General features: G+C 46.8%; 1 protein-coding gene across 1 annotated transcript in view; it reads right to left on the reverse strand.

Annotated features, from left to right (window-relative positions):
- LOC138505132 (uncharacterized) overlaps window positions 1-16,268 on the reverse strand; it is a 398,539-nt gene that overhangs the window by 144,961 nt on the left and 237,310 nt on the right. The window contains exon 12 of the mRNA XM_069625423.1: window positions 14,540-14,716. Coding sequence (XP_069481524.1) covers window positions 14,540-14,716 — 177 coding nt within the window. The remainder of the gene's footprint in view (window positions 1-14,539; window positions 14,717-16,268) is intronic.

Here is a 16,268-nt window from a genome sequence, read left to right on the forward strand (position 1 = left end):
GACTGGAACTGATTGATGAGAGTGGACATCTGGGCATACAGCAAGCATTAGTTTTACGCTACGAATATCCAAGCATTGCAGACCACTTAAAAAACGAAAAATTAGAAACAATTGCGGCTCAGTATGTTCATATTTTCCATTCTTCCCAAGAAACTCATTGGCTAGACTACATCATATCCTTAGAGCTAAACGTATATTAGAACGTGATTGGAGCTGACATATTAACAGTAACCAAACACATTGCCTCCCCATGTGGCGCCACATGGCTTCTCACACCTCACAGGAACAGTTTGCAATTAGTAAAATAACATTTGTGCTTGGTAAGAGGGGCGTGGCTACATGGCCACGGAGTAGGACGTGGTCCAGAGGAGCTCCTGCTGATCCGATCCTGATCCTGGAATATGTACATGCTCTGAGGCTGCTACAAAGGGGAAATAAAGATCCACAGAAGCATGACGTTACAGAGCACACTGCTGTCGTAACTTCGGAGGAAATCGGAGCATGGGATGTGAACCGCAGGCTGCAGAAGATTACAGCGTTCGGCTTAATACACAAGATAGCAGCTACTGGAGAACAAAGGGATACACTGTCAGATGGACAAAAACGAAAGAAGAAGCTGAGCGGGCCGCAGTCAAACAAAGGCGGACCCCAGCTGGGAAACGAAGAGGGGTCAGACTGAGAGGGAGCCACCAGCGGCGGCACATGAGTCGGTCCGACTCAGAGGCTGCTGCGATACCAGGAAAGGAAGCCAATTAAAGACTATAGAAAAAGTGACTCACAAGTGCCCAGCCGGCGGTGAGGATCACGCACTGCCAGCCCCGGCTAAGAAATAAACCGAGGATTCCTGCAGAGAGCCCCCGACGGAATAGAAGAGGAGCCTCAGAAGGGCGACGGAAAGTGCTGCATAAGTGAGGACAAGAGACGAATGCCAACTAGTCCCGAGACCCAGGCGAACTGTGGGACTACCGGAAGGTGCAGAGGGATTACACCCCACGAACTATGTCGAGACGATGTTGCTGCAAGAAATCCGGGGCGGGGCACTCACTCAAGGATTTGCAGTGGAAAGAGTGCATAGAGCCTTAACAAGGAGGCCCCCGCCAGGAGCCCCCCTAGACCAATAATCGCCAAAATCCTGAATTACCAAGACAGGGAGAAGATCCTAGAACACGTCCGGAAAGGTAGCATGATACAAAGAGCATCTGCGAATATTACAGCATACCCGGACTACACACTCTTGGTGCAGAGACGACGAATGAACTATGGGTCAGTGAAGAAAAGACTGAGAGAGGCGGGCTACAAATATATGCTGATGTACCCGGCAAAACTGAAGGTGTACCACAGGGATAGAACCCTATTCTTTGATACCCCCGAGGACACGACAGAGTGGTTGGATGCCCAGAACTGCCCGTCTGAAACAGACAACCAGAAAGAAGACGGATCAAATAAGTAAAAAAGCGACCGCAGTAATCGAGGTGCTGGAAAACCTGACACTGAGACTTGAATATAAGCTAGGGCACGCCAGCTGGGATAGACATGAGGTGGGTTGAGCAAATAGATGTCAACGGGCATGGCGCAATAGTGCTAAATTGCAGGGGACCCGATGAAACCGCTCCCACACCCATATAGATAGTTTAGTTAGGTTACCAATAGATCGGTAACCTCCTGCTGGGTACCTAATATCGGCATCACTGAGAAAGGACCAAATGTGGGATAGCCTGAGATCCAGGGATGGAGCTGGGCAACAGCTGGGAACGGGAAGGGTGGGGCCAGGGGAGGGTGTTGGGAGGTGTGCAATGAATTTAGTTGGGGAAAGCGGGGGTGGGGGTTAGTAGGGGGTTAGTGTTGAAGTTAGATAGGGAACAAGCTCACATCCACGCCAAGCACACTCGGAAAGAAGGACAAGGAGGGAGAAAGAAGGGAGGAGATACGAATGATAATGTGAGACTTTAGAATAGTAACCTGGAATGTCAGAGGACTTAACACTTATCTGAAGAGAAATAAGGTAATGATGTACCTGAAAAGGCAAAAAGTGGACATAACCCTATTGCAAGAAACCCACCTCACCAAAGAGAAACAAGAGGTGGTTAAGAAAAAGTGGAGAGGGACCACCATAGGAGCAACATACTCGGCATATGCCAGAGGGGTAATCACTTGGGTGGCGCCACATGTGCCCTTCCAGATACTGCACACCACGGTGGAGCCAGATGGGAGGATGGTAGTGATTCGGGGGGCTGCTAGAGAACAGAGAACTGTGCATCATAAATACATATGCCCCTAACCAAGATACAGTGGCCTATTTCAAGACACTATACAGTAAAATCAGTCCCCACATAGGAGGCACGGTTATATGGGGTGGGGACTTCAATTGCACGCTGAACCTCAAAATGGACAGGTCAGACACCAAACTAGAGAAGCCCCCCCCCCCGCAGTGAAAATGCTACAAGCCCTGCTGAGAGACTTTAGGCTGGAGGACATATGGAGGCAGCAACACCCGAATGATAGGCACTACTCACACTATGCCGCCCCACACAACCTGTATACGAGACTGGATTATATATTTGCCACTCTGGAACTGGCGGGGGAAATGACGGTTTCAGAATATAAGATGAGAATATTATCAGACCACTCCCCTCTGGTCCTGACGTGGAGACATCAGCCCCCTAGAGCCAGGATCCCAACATGGAAGCTTAGAGCCGAGGCATTGAGGGATACCACATTCCGAGAGGACCTAAGGGAGGAGATCATTGCATATTTTGAAAATAACACAGGAAGCGTGGAGCCGGAGGGTACCCTATGGGAGGCCTTTAAGGTGGTAGTGAGGGGGTGGCCATATCCTAATCTAGAGGGCTCCAAGGAGACATAGTGCGAGAGTTACAGGAGGCAGAAAAGAAACTAGAAGTAATTATGAAAAGAGGGGCCAACTCACAGGAGGACGCCGCACAGGTCAGTCAATTACAACAGGCTTGTGGTGGGCTCTGGGAGAGGTTATGCAACCTGAACTATAAAAAATACATTGAAAGACAACATGCAGGGGGAGACACACCGGGGAGGCTGCTCGCATGGCTATACAAGAACGAGACACCAAGAGCAGCAATTAGAGACATAATGGGAGAAGCGGGCCAAGTCTGTAACACCCAGGAGATTGTGAACAAGGGATTCCTTAGATTCTACAAACGCTTATATGAAGATGCAGGAGAGACTGCAGAGCAGGAGACGCTAGAAGACATAGGATTACCAAAATGGAGTGAGGATGACAGGGAGAACGTGTATGCCCCAATCACAATAGAGGAATTAGAGACAGTGGTGATACACCTGCCCACGAGCAAAGCCCCTGGGACAGACGGGCTCCCTAGCAAAACGTATCTCTATAAAACGTATAGACAAGTAAGTACTCCCCCCGCTACTGGCAATGCTAAATGAGGCCTTCGAGAAAGGGAGACTGCCGGAATCTCTGAGGGAAACGGTAATTATTCCACTCCTCAAACCTGACAAGCCAAGCACAGACTGTGGGTCGTACAGACCACTATCTATGTTAATCCAGGACAGCAAAATTCTCACGGCGGTGCTAGAGAACAGACTGAAGAGGGTAATAAACAAACTCATACATCCCGACCAAACCGGATATGTCTCCTGAGTAGAAGCATATCCGATAACCACAGGAGGCTCCACCATATCATAGAAAAGGTGGAGAGCGACCCAAGTGAGATAGCAATAGTCTCGTTAGATGCAGTGAAAGCCTTTGACTCCGTGAGGTGGCCCTGGATGATGGCGGCTTTGAAAGAATATGGGATGGGACCAGGGTACCTGCGGTGGGTGAAAATGGCGTACAGCTCCCCAACAGCCAGGGTCAAAACGGGAGCGATCATTTCAGATAAATGGCAACTTAGCAGAAGCACGAGACAGGGCTGTCTTTGGTCCCCGATGTTGTACATCCTTGCAATGGAACCATTAGCGATCTGCCTGAAACAGCAATATGAAGAAATAGGAGTCTTCACTAAGGGGCACATGATATCATTGTATGCGGATGATATGCTGCTATACCTGCGGTACCCAGAGGAAAACTTGCAATATATCTTGGAGGTGATATCTACTTGGCTCTTTCAGGAATAGCGGTGAACCCCAAAAAATCGTGCATGTTCCCCTTGGGGAGGTATAATGGAGTCCCACAGGAGAACTTACCTATTTTTCAGATAGCCTGGCAGACCAGAACATTCAGATACCTGGGGATTAACATATATGATATGATTGGAGACGAGCACAAATATAACACAGAAAGGGCAGTAGAAGGTATTAGGAACAGCATGGGGTTCTGGGCAAAGCTCCCCCTAGCCATGGTAGGAAGGGCGGCCTTGCTCAAGATGGTGGTCCTACCCAGGCTACTACACTTTTTTATAAATATCCCATACATGTTGCCTAAACACTTTTTCATTAAATTCCAGAGTTTATGTAGAGGTTTCCTGTGGCACAACTCCAGAAAGAGCGTGGCCCTATGGAACCAACAGAATACGTATGACAGAGGGGGTATAAACCTGCCGAACTTCGAGATAAACCACTTGGGAGGGCAGTTACAATATGTCGCTAGGTGGCTGTCGGAAGCCGAGACAGCAGAATCTAGATTGCTGAGAGGCGAAAGCGACCCGTATTTCCTAAAAGAACTGATATGGCTACCCAAACCAGAGTTGCATGGGCGATCGAGATTGCTGGAACTGGGCTGGAAGACATGGTACAAAGCATGTCGAGCTATGAGAAACCCGACCCCATGCTCCCCGCAGGCGCCACTTGTGGCGCTATGTGGGGTGGATGAGCAACTGAGGAATTGAATCCTAGTGACCTTGGGAGATATATGGCAAGCTTGCCTGTTCTAGTAAATTCGCATTTAGGTTGCCTGTTCTAGTAAATTTGCATTTAGGTTGCCTGTTCTAGTACATTTGCTTTTAGGTTGCCTGCTCTAGTACATTTTCCTTTAGGTTGCCTGTTCCAGTAAACTTGCTATTAGGTTGCTTGTTCTAGTAAACCTGCAATTAGGTTGCCTGTTCTAGTACATTTGCTTTTAGGTTGCCTGTTCTAGCAAATTCACATTTAGATGCCACTTGCACACCAGAAGTAGCTACTTGTTAGACCACTAGTACAACTTAATCCGTCCACCTTGTCAACTACATAGGCTAAGCTGTACCCATACACGCCTAACCGCCTGTAACTGCCCATTATGCTTACATGTATGAGCCCAGCCAACAGTATCTACCATCCCTTTAGCAGCACACCCCAACATTGCCTCCGAACTATGCCAGCCTGGCTCATCCTCATCATGTTCCCCTTCTGTGTCATGCCCAATCACACGCCATGTAGTAGAAACAGCTACATCCCTCTCAGCAATGGTCTAGCCAAGCTTGGCTGCCCTAGACACCACCCCATTCCCTGCCCCACACCCTTCCTGCCCACCCTGCCCCCATTCCCCCACACTGCTTCTACTTACCACACCGCTAAAATTAGCGTCACCTCAGGCAATCCTCCACCCAACCTCTCTGACCTCACCAAAGAGGTCTATACTGACATCAACCAGAACTCATTTAAAACACCAGAACATCACCTCACACCCAACCCTAACATTACTACCCGTAACAACAGACTAGCCTGCAGACTTCTCACCTCACCTAGCAAAGTGCCCGCTACTCCTATGACTAAAGCCACCAACAAGATTGCCAATGCCAATGCAAAAACCGTGTCACTAAAAGGAGCCATACTTAATGTCAGATACCTTGTTGCTCACCCTACCGAATTCGCCGACATCATCCGCTCAGCAGATCTCGACTTCCTTGCCACTACAGAAACATGGCTCTATGCTGCAGCAGGTCCTTATCTAACTCATGCGGTTCCTGACAATTACTCTATCCTCAGAGCCGACAGAACCAATGCTCGCGGAGGAGGTGTAGCTCTCATATTCAAATCCTCGCTTAACATTAGATCTGTTACCTCCCTTCCACTAAAATCATGCGAGCACCTTTCCATTAAAATACAAACTACCCCTAAGAATACTATCACCCTTGAACAAATATACAGACCCCCTGGCCCCACAGGCACCTTCGAGGAAGATATAACCTCCCTCTTAGCAGAGAAATCCAAACCTCTCTCACAAAATATTATTCTAGGAGACTTTAACCTGGGATACAATGATCATCATGACATCCCTGCGTCCTCCCTTGCTAACGCCCTCTCCGAACACAACTACACTCAACTCAACACCCTACCTACCCATCAGAAAGGTAGAACCATAGACTGGCTTGCTGCCCACAACTGTAACATCATTTGCAAGGACCCCCAACCACTTATATGGACTGACCATTTCCTACTATCATTTGACATTAGCACTAATAACCCGCACCATATACAGTGCCCCCCTGCACCAGCATGTCTGACTAGAAACAAGCGCAACATTACCGTGGAAGCCATCTCTCCACTGGTTCTACCCATCCTAAACACGATCCCTGACACATCGGACCTCAACCTACTAGTAGACACCTACAATGACGCCATGACCAAAGCAATTGACACTGTTGCCCCACTAAAATTACGTAAAGGTAAACCCAGAGCCCATCTTAACTTTTGGTACACACCTGAACTTAAAATATTAAGAAATAAGAAAACCAAAATGGAAACCCTATGGAAAACGAACCCATCAGAGAAACACAAAACTAATCTCACAAACGCATCCTCCCGCTATAAAAAAGAAATAAAAAATACAAAAAACGAAGCCTAAATGTAAGAATAAACAATGCAGGCTCCAGTGCTAAAGAACTCTTCACCATATTGAAGGAGCTAGAAAACCCCAATCCGCCGACGGACATGTACGTGAAAGACCAACTATGGTGCACGAGCATCCAAGATGCCCTTGCGAATAAAATCACTGGCCTGCAAACGAAAATTAAAAACACAGGACTACAACTCTCCAGTAGTAACCCCCCTACCCCTAGCTTACCCACCACCTCTAACACTAACCACGGCTTCACCTTCAAAAAGGTAACCATACCAGAAGTGCAAAAAATCATAACCTCTCTCAAACCGTCAAACTGCAAAGGGGACAGCTGCCCCGCACAGATTATAAAAGATGCAGCAAGAGACCTCTCCCCATTCATCTCCAAGCTAATAAACCTATCATTCTCCACTAACTCAGTACCTAACAATTTGAAACAGTCATGGCTCCTCCCTCTTCTAAAAAAACAGACCCAGGACGCAGCCATTCCTACTAATTACAGGCCTATCACCACCGTTCCCTTCCTGTTAAAAATCCTTGACAGAGTTGCTTACCTGCAAATTCAGAATTACTTAGAGTCCAACCAACTACTTGGATTGCGTCAATCTGGCTTTCGATCTCAACATGGAACAGAAACTGCCCTTGTTGATCTCAAAAGTCAGATTGATGACATTAAAGATAAGGGTAAGGCTGCCATTCTACTCCTCCTAGATCTCTCAGCAGCCTTCGACCTGGTCGACCATACAATACTCTGTAACCACCTCTCCTCTGCTGCCCATTTCGCCTCCTCTGCTGTCACATGGATACAATCCTTTTTGGCCAAAAGAACCATGAGGGTTTTTTCCACCGTGGCAGCAGCAAACCCCATCCCCATCACCTGTGGTGTCCCACAAGGCTCTTGTGTCTCCCCCACCGTATACAACATCTTTACAAAGCCTCTCTTTGATAAAACTGGATCGTCTGGGTGTCACCTACAAAAACTACGCGGATGACGCCCAGATACTCCTCACCATCTGTGGCAATTATAATGCTGATGTCACTAGGATCAATGAAATCTTCTCCGTCATTCAGGCCTGGATGGCCACACATGGCCTCTGCCTGAATGATGAGAAAACTGAACTGCACCTTGTCGGTTCACCCAACAATTTACAAAAACTGAGCCCCGACTACTCCAATATCATCATCGATGGCAACACCCTCACTGTCGCCAAAAATGTGAAAACACTCGGCTTCTATCTTGATGCCAATATTAACCTCACTAAACAAGTCAACTCGACCGCTTCAGCTACCGCCAATACAGGGAAACTAATTAGAGCATGCAGACCCTTTCTTTCCACTAATAGCTGCCTTACGCTAACTAGAGCTCTCATACAATCTAAGCTAGACTATTGTAACAGCCTCTACCTAGGTGCCAACCAATCTATAATCAGTAAACTCCAGGTCCTTCAAAACAATGCGCTACGAGCAGCAATAAACATTCCTAGGCGGGAGCATATTTCCGCCACCAGAATCACATGCAAATGGCTCTCCATTCAACAAAAAATTGATTTAAAGACTCTCTGCCTCACTTACAAAGCCCTCAACCACCTAGCCCCTCCATACCTTACTAACAAATTCACCATGAAACCGTCCATCAGAACCACTAGATCCTCCAACACTTTATGCCTCACAGTGCCCAGATTTATCTCTAAAAGAGCCGGAGGCTCGAGCTTTACAGTCCTCGCCTCGCAACTCTGGAACACCCTGCCCCTGAACATCAAATCGTCCAAATCCTTCCAGTCTTTCAGGAAACTTGCCATTGGGTGGCTACTGACAAAAAGTCAACCTTAAGCTATACCTAGCTATAATCTGTATATATTGTACATGCCTTACCTATGTCTTTACTGTATGCATTTACTACCATTGTCTGTATATACTGTATATAACCATGTACTGTGCCTTGTAACCTGTCCTAAGCGCCCTTTTACTCCCAGGTCCAGAGCGCTATACAAATAAATAAAACAAACAAAGAAACAAGAGGGGAAGGCACTGGACTGCCAAAAGATAGTGGACGAAACTGGGGTACACACGGGGAAATATATCACATATACTAGAATAGTTAAACGGGTGAAGGAAACGTGGTCCGAAATAGCATTAGCAGAACAACCCAATAATGCCATAGAAACGATGTACGATATCTCAGAGGGAGGGCACGAAATATCCCGGATATATGAACTGGTGATGTCTAGAGTGGGTAAGGAATTGCCTCAATTGAGACGGAACTGGGAGGAGGAAGCGGGAGAACCTATGCAAGATGGGCAGTGGGAAAGAGCTCAGAGATATCATAAAAAGGTGTCAAGGAATGCAAGGCTGGAGCAGATTCAGTTATATGTTACCCATAGGGCGTCATGACCCCCTGTAACATTGTCAGTTTTGGGGCTACAGAAGTACAAAAATGCCCCAAGTGCGGGGAGGTGGATGCCGGGATGATCCATATGTTCTGGGCGTGCCCAGAGGTGGGGAAATTCTGGGAAGAAGTTAAGCAACAACTATCTGAAAAGGGACTCAAGTTAGATGTGGAATCCGTGTGGGCATGTTTGATGGGGGATTCACCAGACCACGCAACCTGAAACATGTCAGTAAACTCAAGGACCTGGCCTACATTTTGGCCAAAAGGAGAATAGCCATGAGCTGGAAAGCAGCCCATAGACCCAGATTAGAGGTATGGTGGAGCAACCTCTTGGAATTGGCAGAAGCAGAGACAATAGTATGGTACGAGACAACCAATAGAGGGGAGGATAATGAAGTGGGCCCTCTAATAGCATGGAGACAAATGGTAGCCACATTGTCGGGATCCTCCCATGCCAATTCAAGTGAATATGAAACGTCCGAGAACGGCGAAGGGGATTAACCCCAAGAGAGAGGAATTCCGAAGTGGAAGCTCGAGTTAAAGTGGGGAGAGGGGGGAAGACAGTAATAAATAATATGCAAATGTATGCTAAGAAGCTTGTAACCGAAAATGTCGGGTGTGATGGTTATGTTTTGTTTGTTGTAAAAAAAAAAATATTTTTTAAAAAAACATTTGTTCTTGGGAGGAAGGAAGCTCAACACACCCTGCTTCTCGTGGGAAGGGAGGCATTCACATGGCACCTGCTGAATAATGGCCTTCGCAAACCTTGTAGTGGATACGCTGAAGGCTGGCCATCTCCCAGGTACATAGAAACGTACTGTTTGATTGGTCGTCCCAGGAACGCCACTCTGTTCAGCTTCCCATTCCCATAACCGCCTGCACTCATAGGTAGGTGAACGGTTATCTGGCTCAGGGACACTTCCCCTCTACCCATTAGTGCCCGTAGTATTGGCTTGCCGCCCTGTCATTACATAACCCAGTGTTGTCTTGGCTGCTTTGGTCTGCCTGTGACATGCAACGTGAGCTCCGCCTCCCTCTTCCCTAACCCGTGGTGCGCTGATCTGCGTTCAGAGCAGGTTTTCTGGGCGAGACCCAACTTCAGGGCATCCCTGCTAAATGTGTTTACCTGGGATTTTTCCCTTTCTTGTAATAATATACAAAGGCTCTCTGGGCCAAAAGCATACCCAGTGCATCCCTACTCCCGCATTTCTCTGCGAGGCTTTCTTTCATGGTGTGACTGCAATTTGTTTGTGTACCCATGTTTTCCCCGCTAGCAGGTGCCCCATCCCCTCTTGCTTACTTCCGTAGGTGGTAGCGCCCCCTTACCTGGCACTGAATTAGCACCTTTAATACAGTTGTTTGGGGGTCCATTGTTTCCACCATGGAACCTACCCACATGCCAAATTTCAGGTTTGTAGCATGTTGGGAAGTAACTGAACATTTTGAACAGACACACACACACATCCACAGAATCTCCTCCCCCAAAATAATTAGACAAAGGTATATTTATACTTGATACTTTTTACATTGGCCCTCATTACAAGTCAGGCGATAAGGGTTACACGGCGCCGTCGGCGCCGTTAACTCTTAACCCCTGATTAAGAGGCCCCGGGTTTTAACGCCTGCTTTTTGCAGGCGTTAAAACCCATGCCGCAAAGTGACCTTGGTGCTAAGTACGGTGCCTCAATTTGCGGCACCGTACTTAGCGCCTTTCCCCATTCCCATTATGCCCTATGGGGCAAAAATGGGAATGGGGAAGGGCAAATGGTGAATGGGGAATTACCGCCCCACTCACCTTGGAATGGGGCGGTAATTCCGCCATCCACCATGCCGGAGTCCGGGATGGACCATGGTGCTAATAGCACCATGGTCCAGCGCCGGACTTGTAATGAGGGCCATTGTCTACACCATGGAACCTACCCACATGCCACATTTCAGGTTTGTAGCATGTTGAGAAGTATGAACAGACTCACATACACACACACACATATCCAAGCATTGCAGACCACTTAAAAACCAAACAATTGACAAATGAATATGTTATACTTTTTACATTGTCTACGCCATGGAACATACCCATGTGCCAAATTTCAGGTTTGTAGCATGTTGGGAAGTATGCTGGACATTTCAAACAGTGACCACAAAAGTGATGGGTGGAAGGTTTTGAATGAACATTTCAAACAGACACACACACACATCCACACATTTCCCTTTTATATATAGAACGATGATTATTATGCATTATGTAGCAATTCACGTTTTTAGGAATGGATTTGCAGAACTATCTTTAAAAAAGCTACCGTGTACTGGTCCTTGCAAAACAAAATTTAGTTTACTTGATAAAAGTATCATCCTGATTACTGCTGGTCAGCAGTTATTTGAAAAGAAAATAACTTTTTATTATACCCCCCTCCCAATCCCCCCCAACAGGTCCTTATCACTTTTAAGTGTGGAGTAGATAATTACTCCTGCACTCTCCAGTAGCCCTTTTAAACATGATGTGAACAAAGGAAGCAGGGTGGCGGGTCCTTGGGGCAAGAGAAGAACACAGAGTGAGCTGTGTTTCTGTGAACAGGGTCATTTAAATCTGCCGCAGTGCTATACAAGTGTCATCATAATTAGCAAACCAACAGAAGAACATCACACATTCGTTGCAATACTGCTTATTCTTATGCCCTGTAAGGCTTTTACAACTTCCTAAGCCTCTCAGTCCCATTTTCAATTATGCAGAAAGGTGGCGATGCGGCACAGGGTGGAGTTACCATCACTTCCATGCTATCCTTTCCACCTGCGTCTTCGAAGTAAACTCGCTTCATGGCTAGAAATGAGTTATCCTATCATATTATGAGATTTTCATGCAAGCAAACAAAGGCATTCCTATGGAATCCACCTCCATTTAGCACCTGCCTTTTTACAAGATGGAGCATAAAAGTAATGGGTAAAGGTGATTTCAGCTGGGTTTACTCTTTGCTTTTCCATTCCTCCTTGCAAAAGTTGAACATTGCATGCAGGGGACTCAACGGCACTTCCCTGCCTGGAATTAGTATTTTTTGTGAAGTGACTTCCATGAAGCAATAATATTGATCAAAAGATGTTAACATCTATGACCACTTGAGTTGGGGTTTTGTGATTCCTCCCCAATGGATTTGTGGAAAGAAAATGTAGTGGTAAAGGATGCATTCTATAGTGATGCATTCTCCAGTAATGTTAGTCAAAACTTAGTAGGAATTATAAACCATTTTACAAAGCTGCGGCCAGAAACACGAGTCAATAATTGCAGCATTTGAGGAACACTTTACAGAGGGATGGGGCATCCAGCCCCTGGTATTTGGGGGACGTCATTGGCACGTTAAGAGGCAATTATTAACAATATCATAGGAACATAAACAAAAGGTATGCAAACTCTTTAAACATGGACACGTTGGCATGCATTGTGCCAATGTGTCCATGTGCCAGAAGGGCAAAGTATCAACCGATGACAATTGTTGCACTAGAACACTTCAAAGAGTATGCACCATTTCTGCCAAATATGTGTGATAGCACCAAACAAAAACGCCATCCATCATGTATTTAAGAGCTGAGGAACACTATGTTCACTTGAAACAACCTTGGGCATGTGTGCCACTTATATTGGCTATCATGCACTTGCCGGTCCGGCAACACATGAAAAGATGACAATTTATTCACAAGAACACTGCAATCTTTGTGGAACTTTTCAGATAAATAATATGCATGTTGGAAACAAACACGCACCTTCATTGTACAATAAAAGCCAAGTGCAGCATATTTTAACTGTGGACACTTTGACATGAATGCAATTTATATGCAAATGATGTTCTTTCCATTTTTCTGGGAACAGCACCATCACCCCCTATGTGAATGCAGCTGCACCAGGAGAAGGGAGAAGTTAAGAAGGATGGGTGCAAATTGGCTCAGTGGTTGCTGCAAATACTGAGCACCAGCTTCATGCAGCGACAGACACAATACTCAATGCATACAAAGACTGTGGAGTGGTTAAAAGTGGGGTCCTTCCAGGTGAGTGGTTTTTACTGATGATCACAGCAGCAGTAACTTTGCCTTCAGGGGGCTCACCAAGCCTGCCTTCTGTGGCCCTCAGGCTCCCCTGAATTACCCCCTCATTAGCTCTGTACGAATTGTACAACCGTATGGCCAAGGCATAGTGGGGCAACCGGTCCATCTCTGTAGATGCTGATAATAGCAACAGTAGGATGATCTTCACACGACCAGTCGAAGCCTCCGCCTTAAGGTTCACCTCAGCTACCTCTTCCCAGGGCCCAGACACAGCGTAAACCCATGCAACCACCCTTTGGGAAAGTAGCACAGTCTGCAGCCTGCGGCTCGCTAGATGTTTTGGACTATGACTTCATATCCATCACTATTGACTATGCTGTTTAGGGCTGATGGCAGCTTAGTCCAAAACATCTGAAAACCAAAGGTGGCAGACCCCCTGCATATACAGCAGAGGCAGCAGACTATTACTCTCTCACCACCAACAGCAAATACTACTAATTGCAATCCCCCACTGCCTTCATAAGAAATACAATCTTATGTCTGGCTGCAAAGTCAGGCTCATTGGCTAGCCTTCATGCAGTATCATTGTTCAGTTTTCCCTGCCCTTGCTTTCTCACCCCTCCCAAGCATCCTCCGTTGCGGCCCCTACCCTGGCTGCAGTCCAGAGGCGACAGCTCCAGGAAGGCAAGCAACATTGCATGGTGCTCTGCGGTACATGTTGGGGATCATCGCTGTCATTTGTCTGATTGCTGAGTTTTCTATAAGGTCAAAGTCTTGGCTTTTCCCTCAGAAGCTCATGCCATTCCTTCACAATAGTCCCTGCAGTAGCCACTGTCAAGAAGTGCTATACAGGCACATTAGGGTTTCGCCTATCAGGTGAATAAATGTGAAGGTTTATACAGCTCTGGAAACCAGAATCATTAAAGCACAGTGCAAACGTTTTATTATAGTCTGTGGGAAATTAACTACAGAGAATGTGTTTTTGTTTCCTGAGAGGAGGAAGAGGGTAATTACATTTTTAATATAATGAATAACACAAAGTAATAAAAAATAAACACAAGCAATTGGGTAACAGTTACATCCCATGATAATGGACGCAGGCCCTCTTTTTGGGCAGGCCCTTCCAAGGCCACCCTTTGCTACCCAAAGCCTACTATTACCTCCTTCTCCTGCCCTTTCAATGGCTCACAGGCAATAAAGGCTCCTGGAGATTCTATCTATTGTTTCCTAAAACACCTTGGGTCACGGTTGAGGGAGAGAGTGTCACATGTAAGTATCACAGGCCACACTGTATGCCCCCACCCTTCTTCTAATACTAAGGCCCTTTTTCTCAACATTTGCATGTTCCAAATCTAAATGCCTCCACTCACCTGATACAAGTCTCCGGGCACCCGTCCACTGCTAACTGCACGATCCAGGACCCGCCGGTTGTGCGTATCATCGAGATGTGTGAAAATAATTCCTGACTGATCCTCAGGACCATGTGTTACAGTATCTGCAGCGTTACCCAGATCCCGCTCTTGCCTGAGGGCCTGTGGAAAACCTGCCTGGGGGAGCAGAATGAAGACAGATGTTTAAAGCTTAATGACCTCAAAGTGGAGTGGAAGATGATGCGTGTGATGGCAACTCACACATTAACTGTCTGACTGAGTGAGGACTGACATGAAAAGTGTCATCTGTTCCCTATTCTTCAATCCAGCGTTACAGGGAACACCATCCTCATAGACATGCATAAACCAGAGGACAAGCCAGGCCTTCATCTGCTGCAGTGAGCTCAAAACATTCTGAGAACCTGACGCATGTACTACAGTAACTATATCTTCCTGTATATTTAATCTCTTGACATTGGGCCTCATTAGGACCCAGGCGGATTTCGCGGTGCTAAATGCACCGCGAAGCACGGCGGAAAGCCGTCGATAGCGCCATGGGGGTTGGCGGATTTACCGCCCCATTCCGACCTCGGCGGAGCGGTAAATCCCCAATCCCCATTCTGCCCTTCCCCATTCCCATTCTTGCCCCATAGGGTATAATGGGAGTGGGGAAGGAGTTAATTACGCCACCGTAAAATACGGTGGCGTAATTAACAACGAGGTCCCGTAGCGCCATGGTTTTCTCCGCCTGGTAAAACCAGGCGGAGAAAACCTCCATGGCGCTACGGGAACTCGTAGTATGGCGGAGAGGTACGCCATGCACTACGCTGGCGTAATACCCTCTCCGCCAGGGTCCTAATGAGGCCCATTATAACTGCACCACCATTTCCTATGTCAACTCTGTAAAATCCTGGGGTCCCAGTTTTGTATATCCAAGTTCAATCTCTGTGTTCTACTGAATATTTCTATATCAACCTTTCCCATCACCTTCCTTCTCCACTCTTTAACTGCTTACTCTGTTCTCTCCTCCTTTCCCTTTCTCCCTTTTCCTATCTCCTCCCCTCTCCCCTTACTTTCTTCTATGCACTTACTCTATCAGAATTGTCCCTGGAACTAGTATGATGGCAACCTCGGCTGTCTCCTCCCCCATCCCCTTACTTGTCCCCCCCCTCCAGCACTATCTGAAATGTCGTCAGGCCTAGTAAGATAGTCACTTGTTTTGCTCCTCCCCTCCCTTTCTGCACCCCTCTCCCTCACCTTTTGTTTTTCTCCGGCTCTACCAGAAATATTGTCAGGCCTAGTACGGTAGTCGCCTGTCTGTTTCCATTTCCTTCCCACTCTCCCCCTTCCCTATCTATGTCTTAGCACTAGCACTATCTGAAATGTCGTCAGGCCTAGTAAGATGGTCGCTTGTTTTGTTCCTCCCCTCCCTTTCTGCACCCCTCTCCCTCACCTTTTGTTTTTCTCCGGCTCTACCAGAAATGTTGTCAGGCCTAGTACGATAGTCGCCTGTCTGTTTCCATTTCCTTCCCACTCTCCCGCTCCCCTCCTTATCTATGTCTTAGCATTAGCACTATCTGAAATGTCGTCAGGCCGAGAACGATCGTTAATTTCACATCCTTACTGTTCATTGCCTGTAATAATGTCCTTGTATTTTCCCTTGTTCCCTCCCTTGCCTTGAAGCGGTTTGAAACACATTGTGTATAGGCGCTATATAAATAAACTATCA

The sequence above is a fragment of the Ambystoma mexicanum genome, chromosome 11 (assembly GCF_040938575.1).
Source record: "Ambystoma mexicanum isolate Mex_15411 chromosome 11, UKY_AmexF1_1, whole genome shotgun sequence".
In the NCBI taxonomy this organism is placed as follows: Eukaryota; Metazoa; Chordata; class Amphibia; order Caudata; family Ambystomatidae; genus Ambystoma; species Ambystoma mexicanum.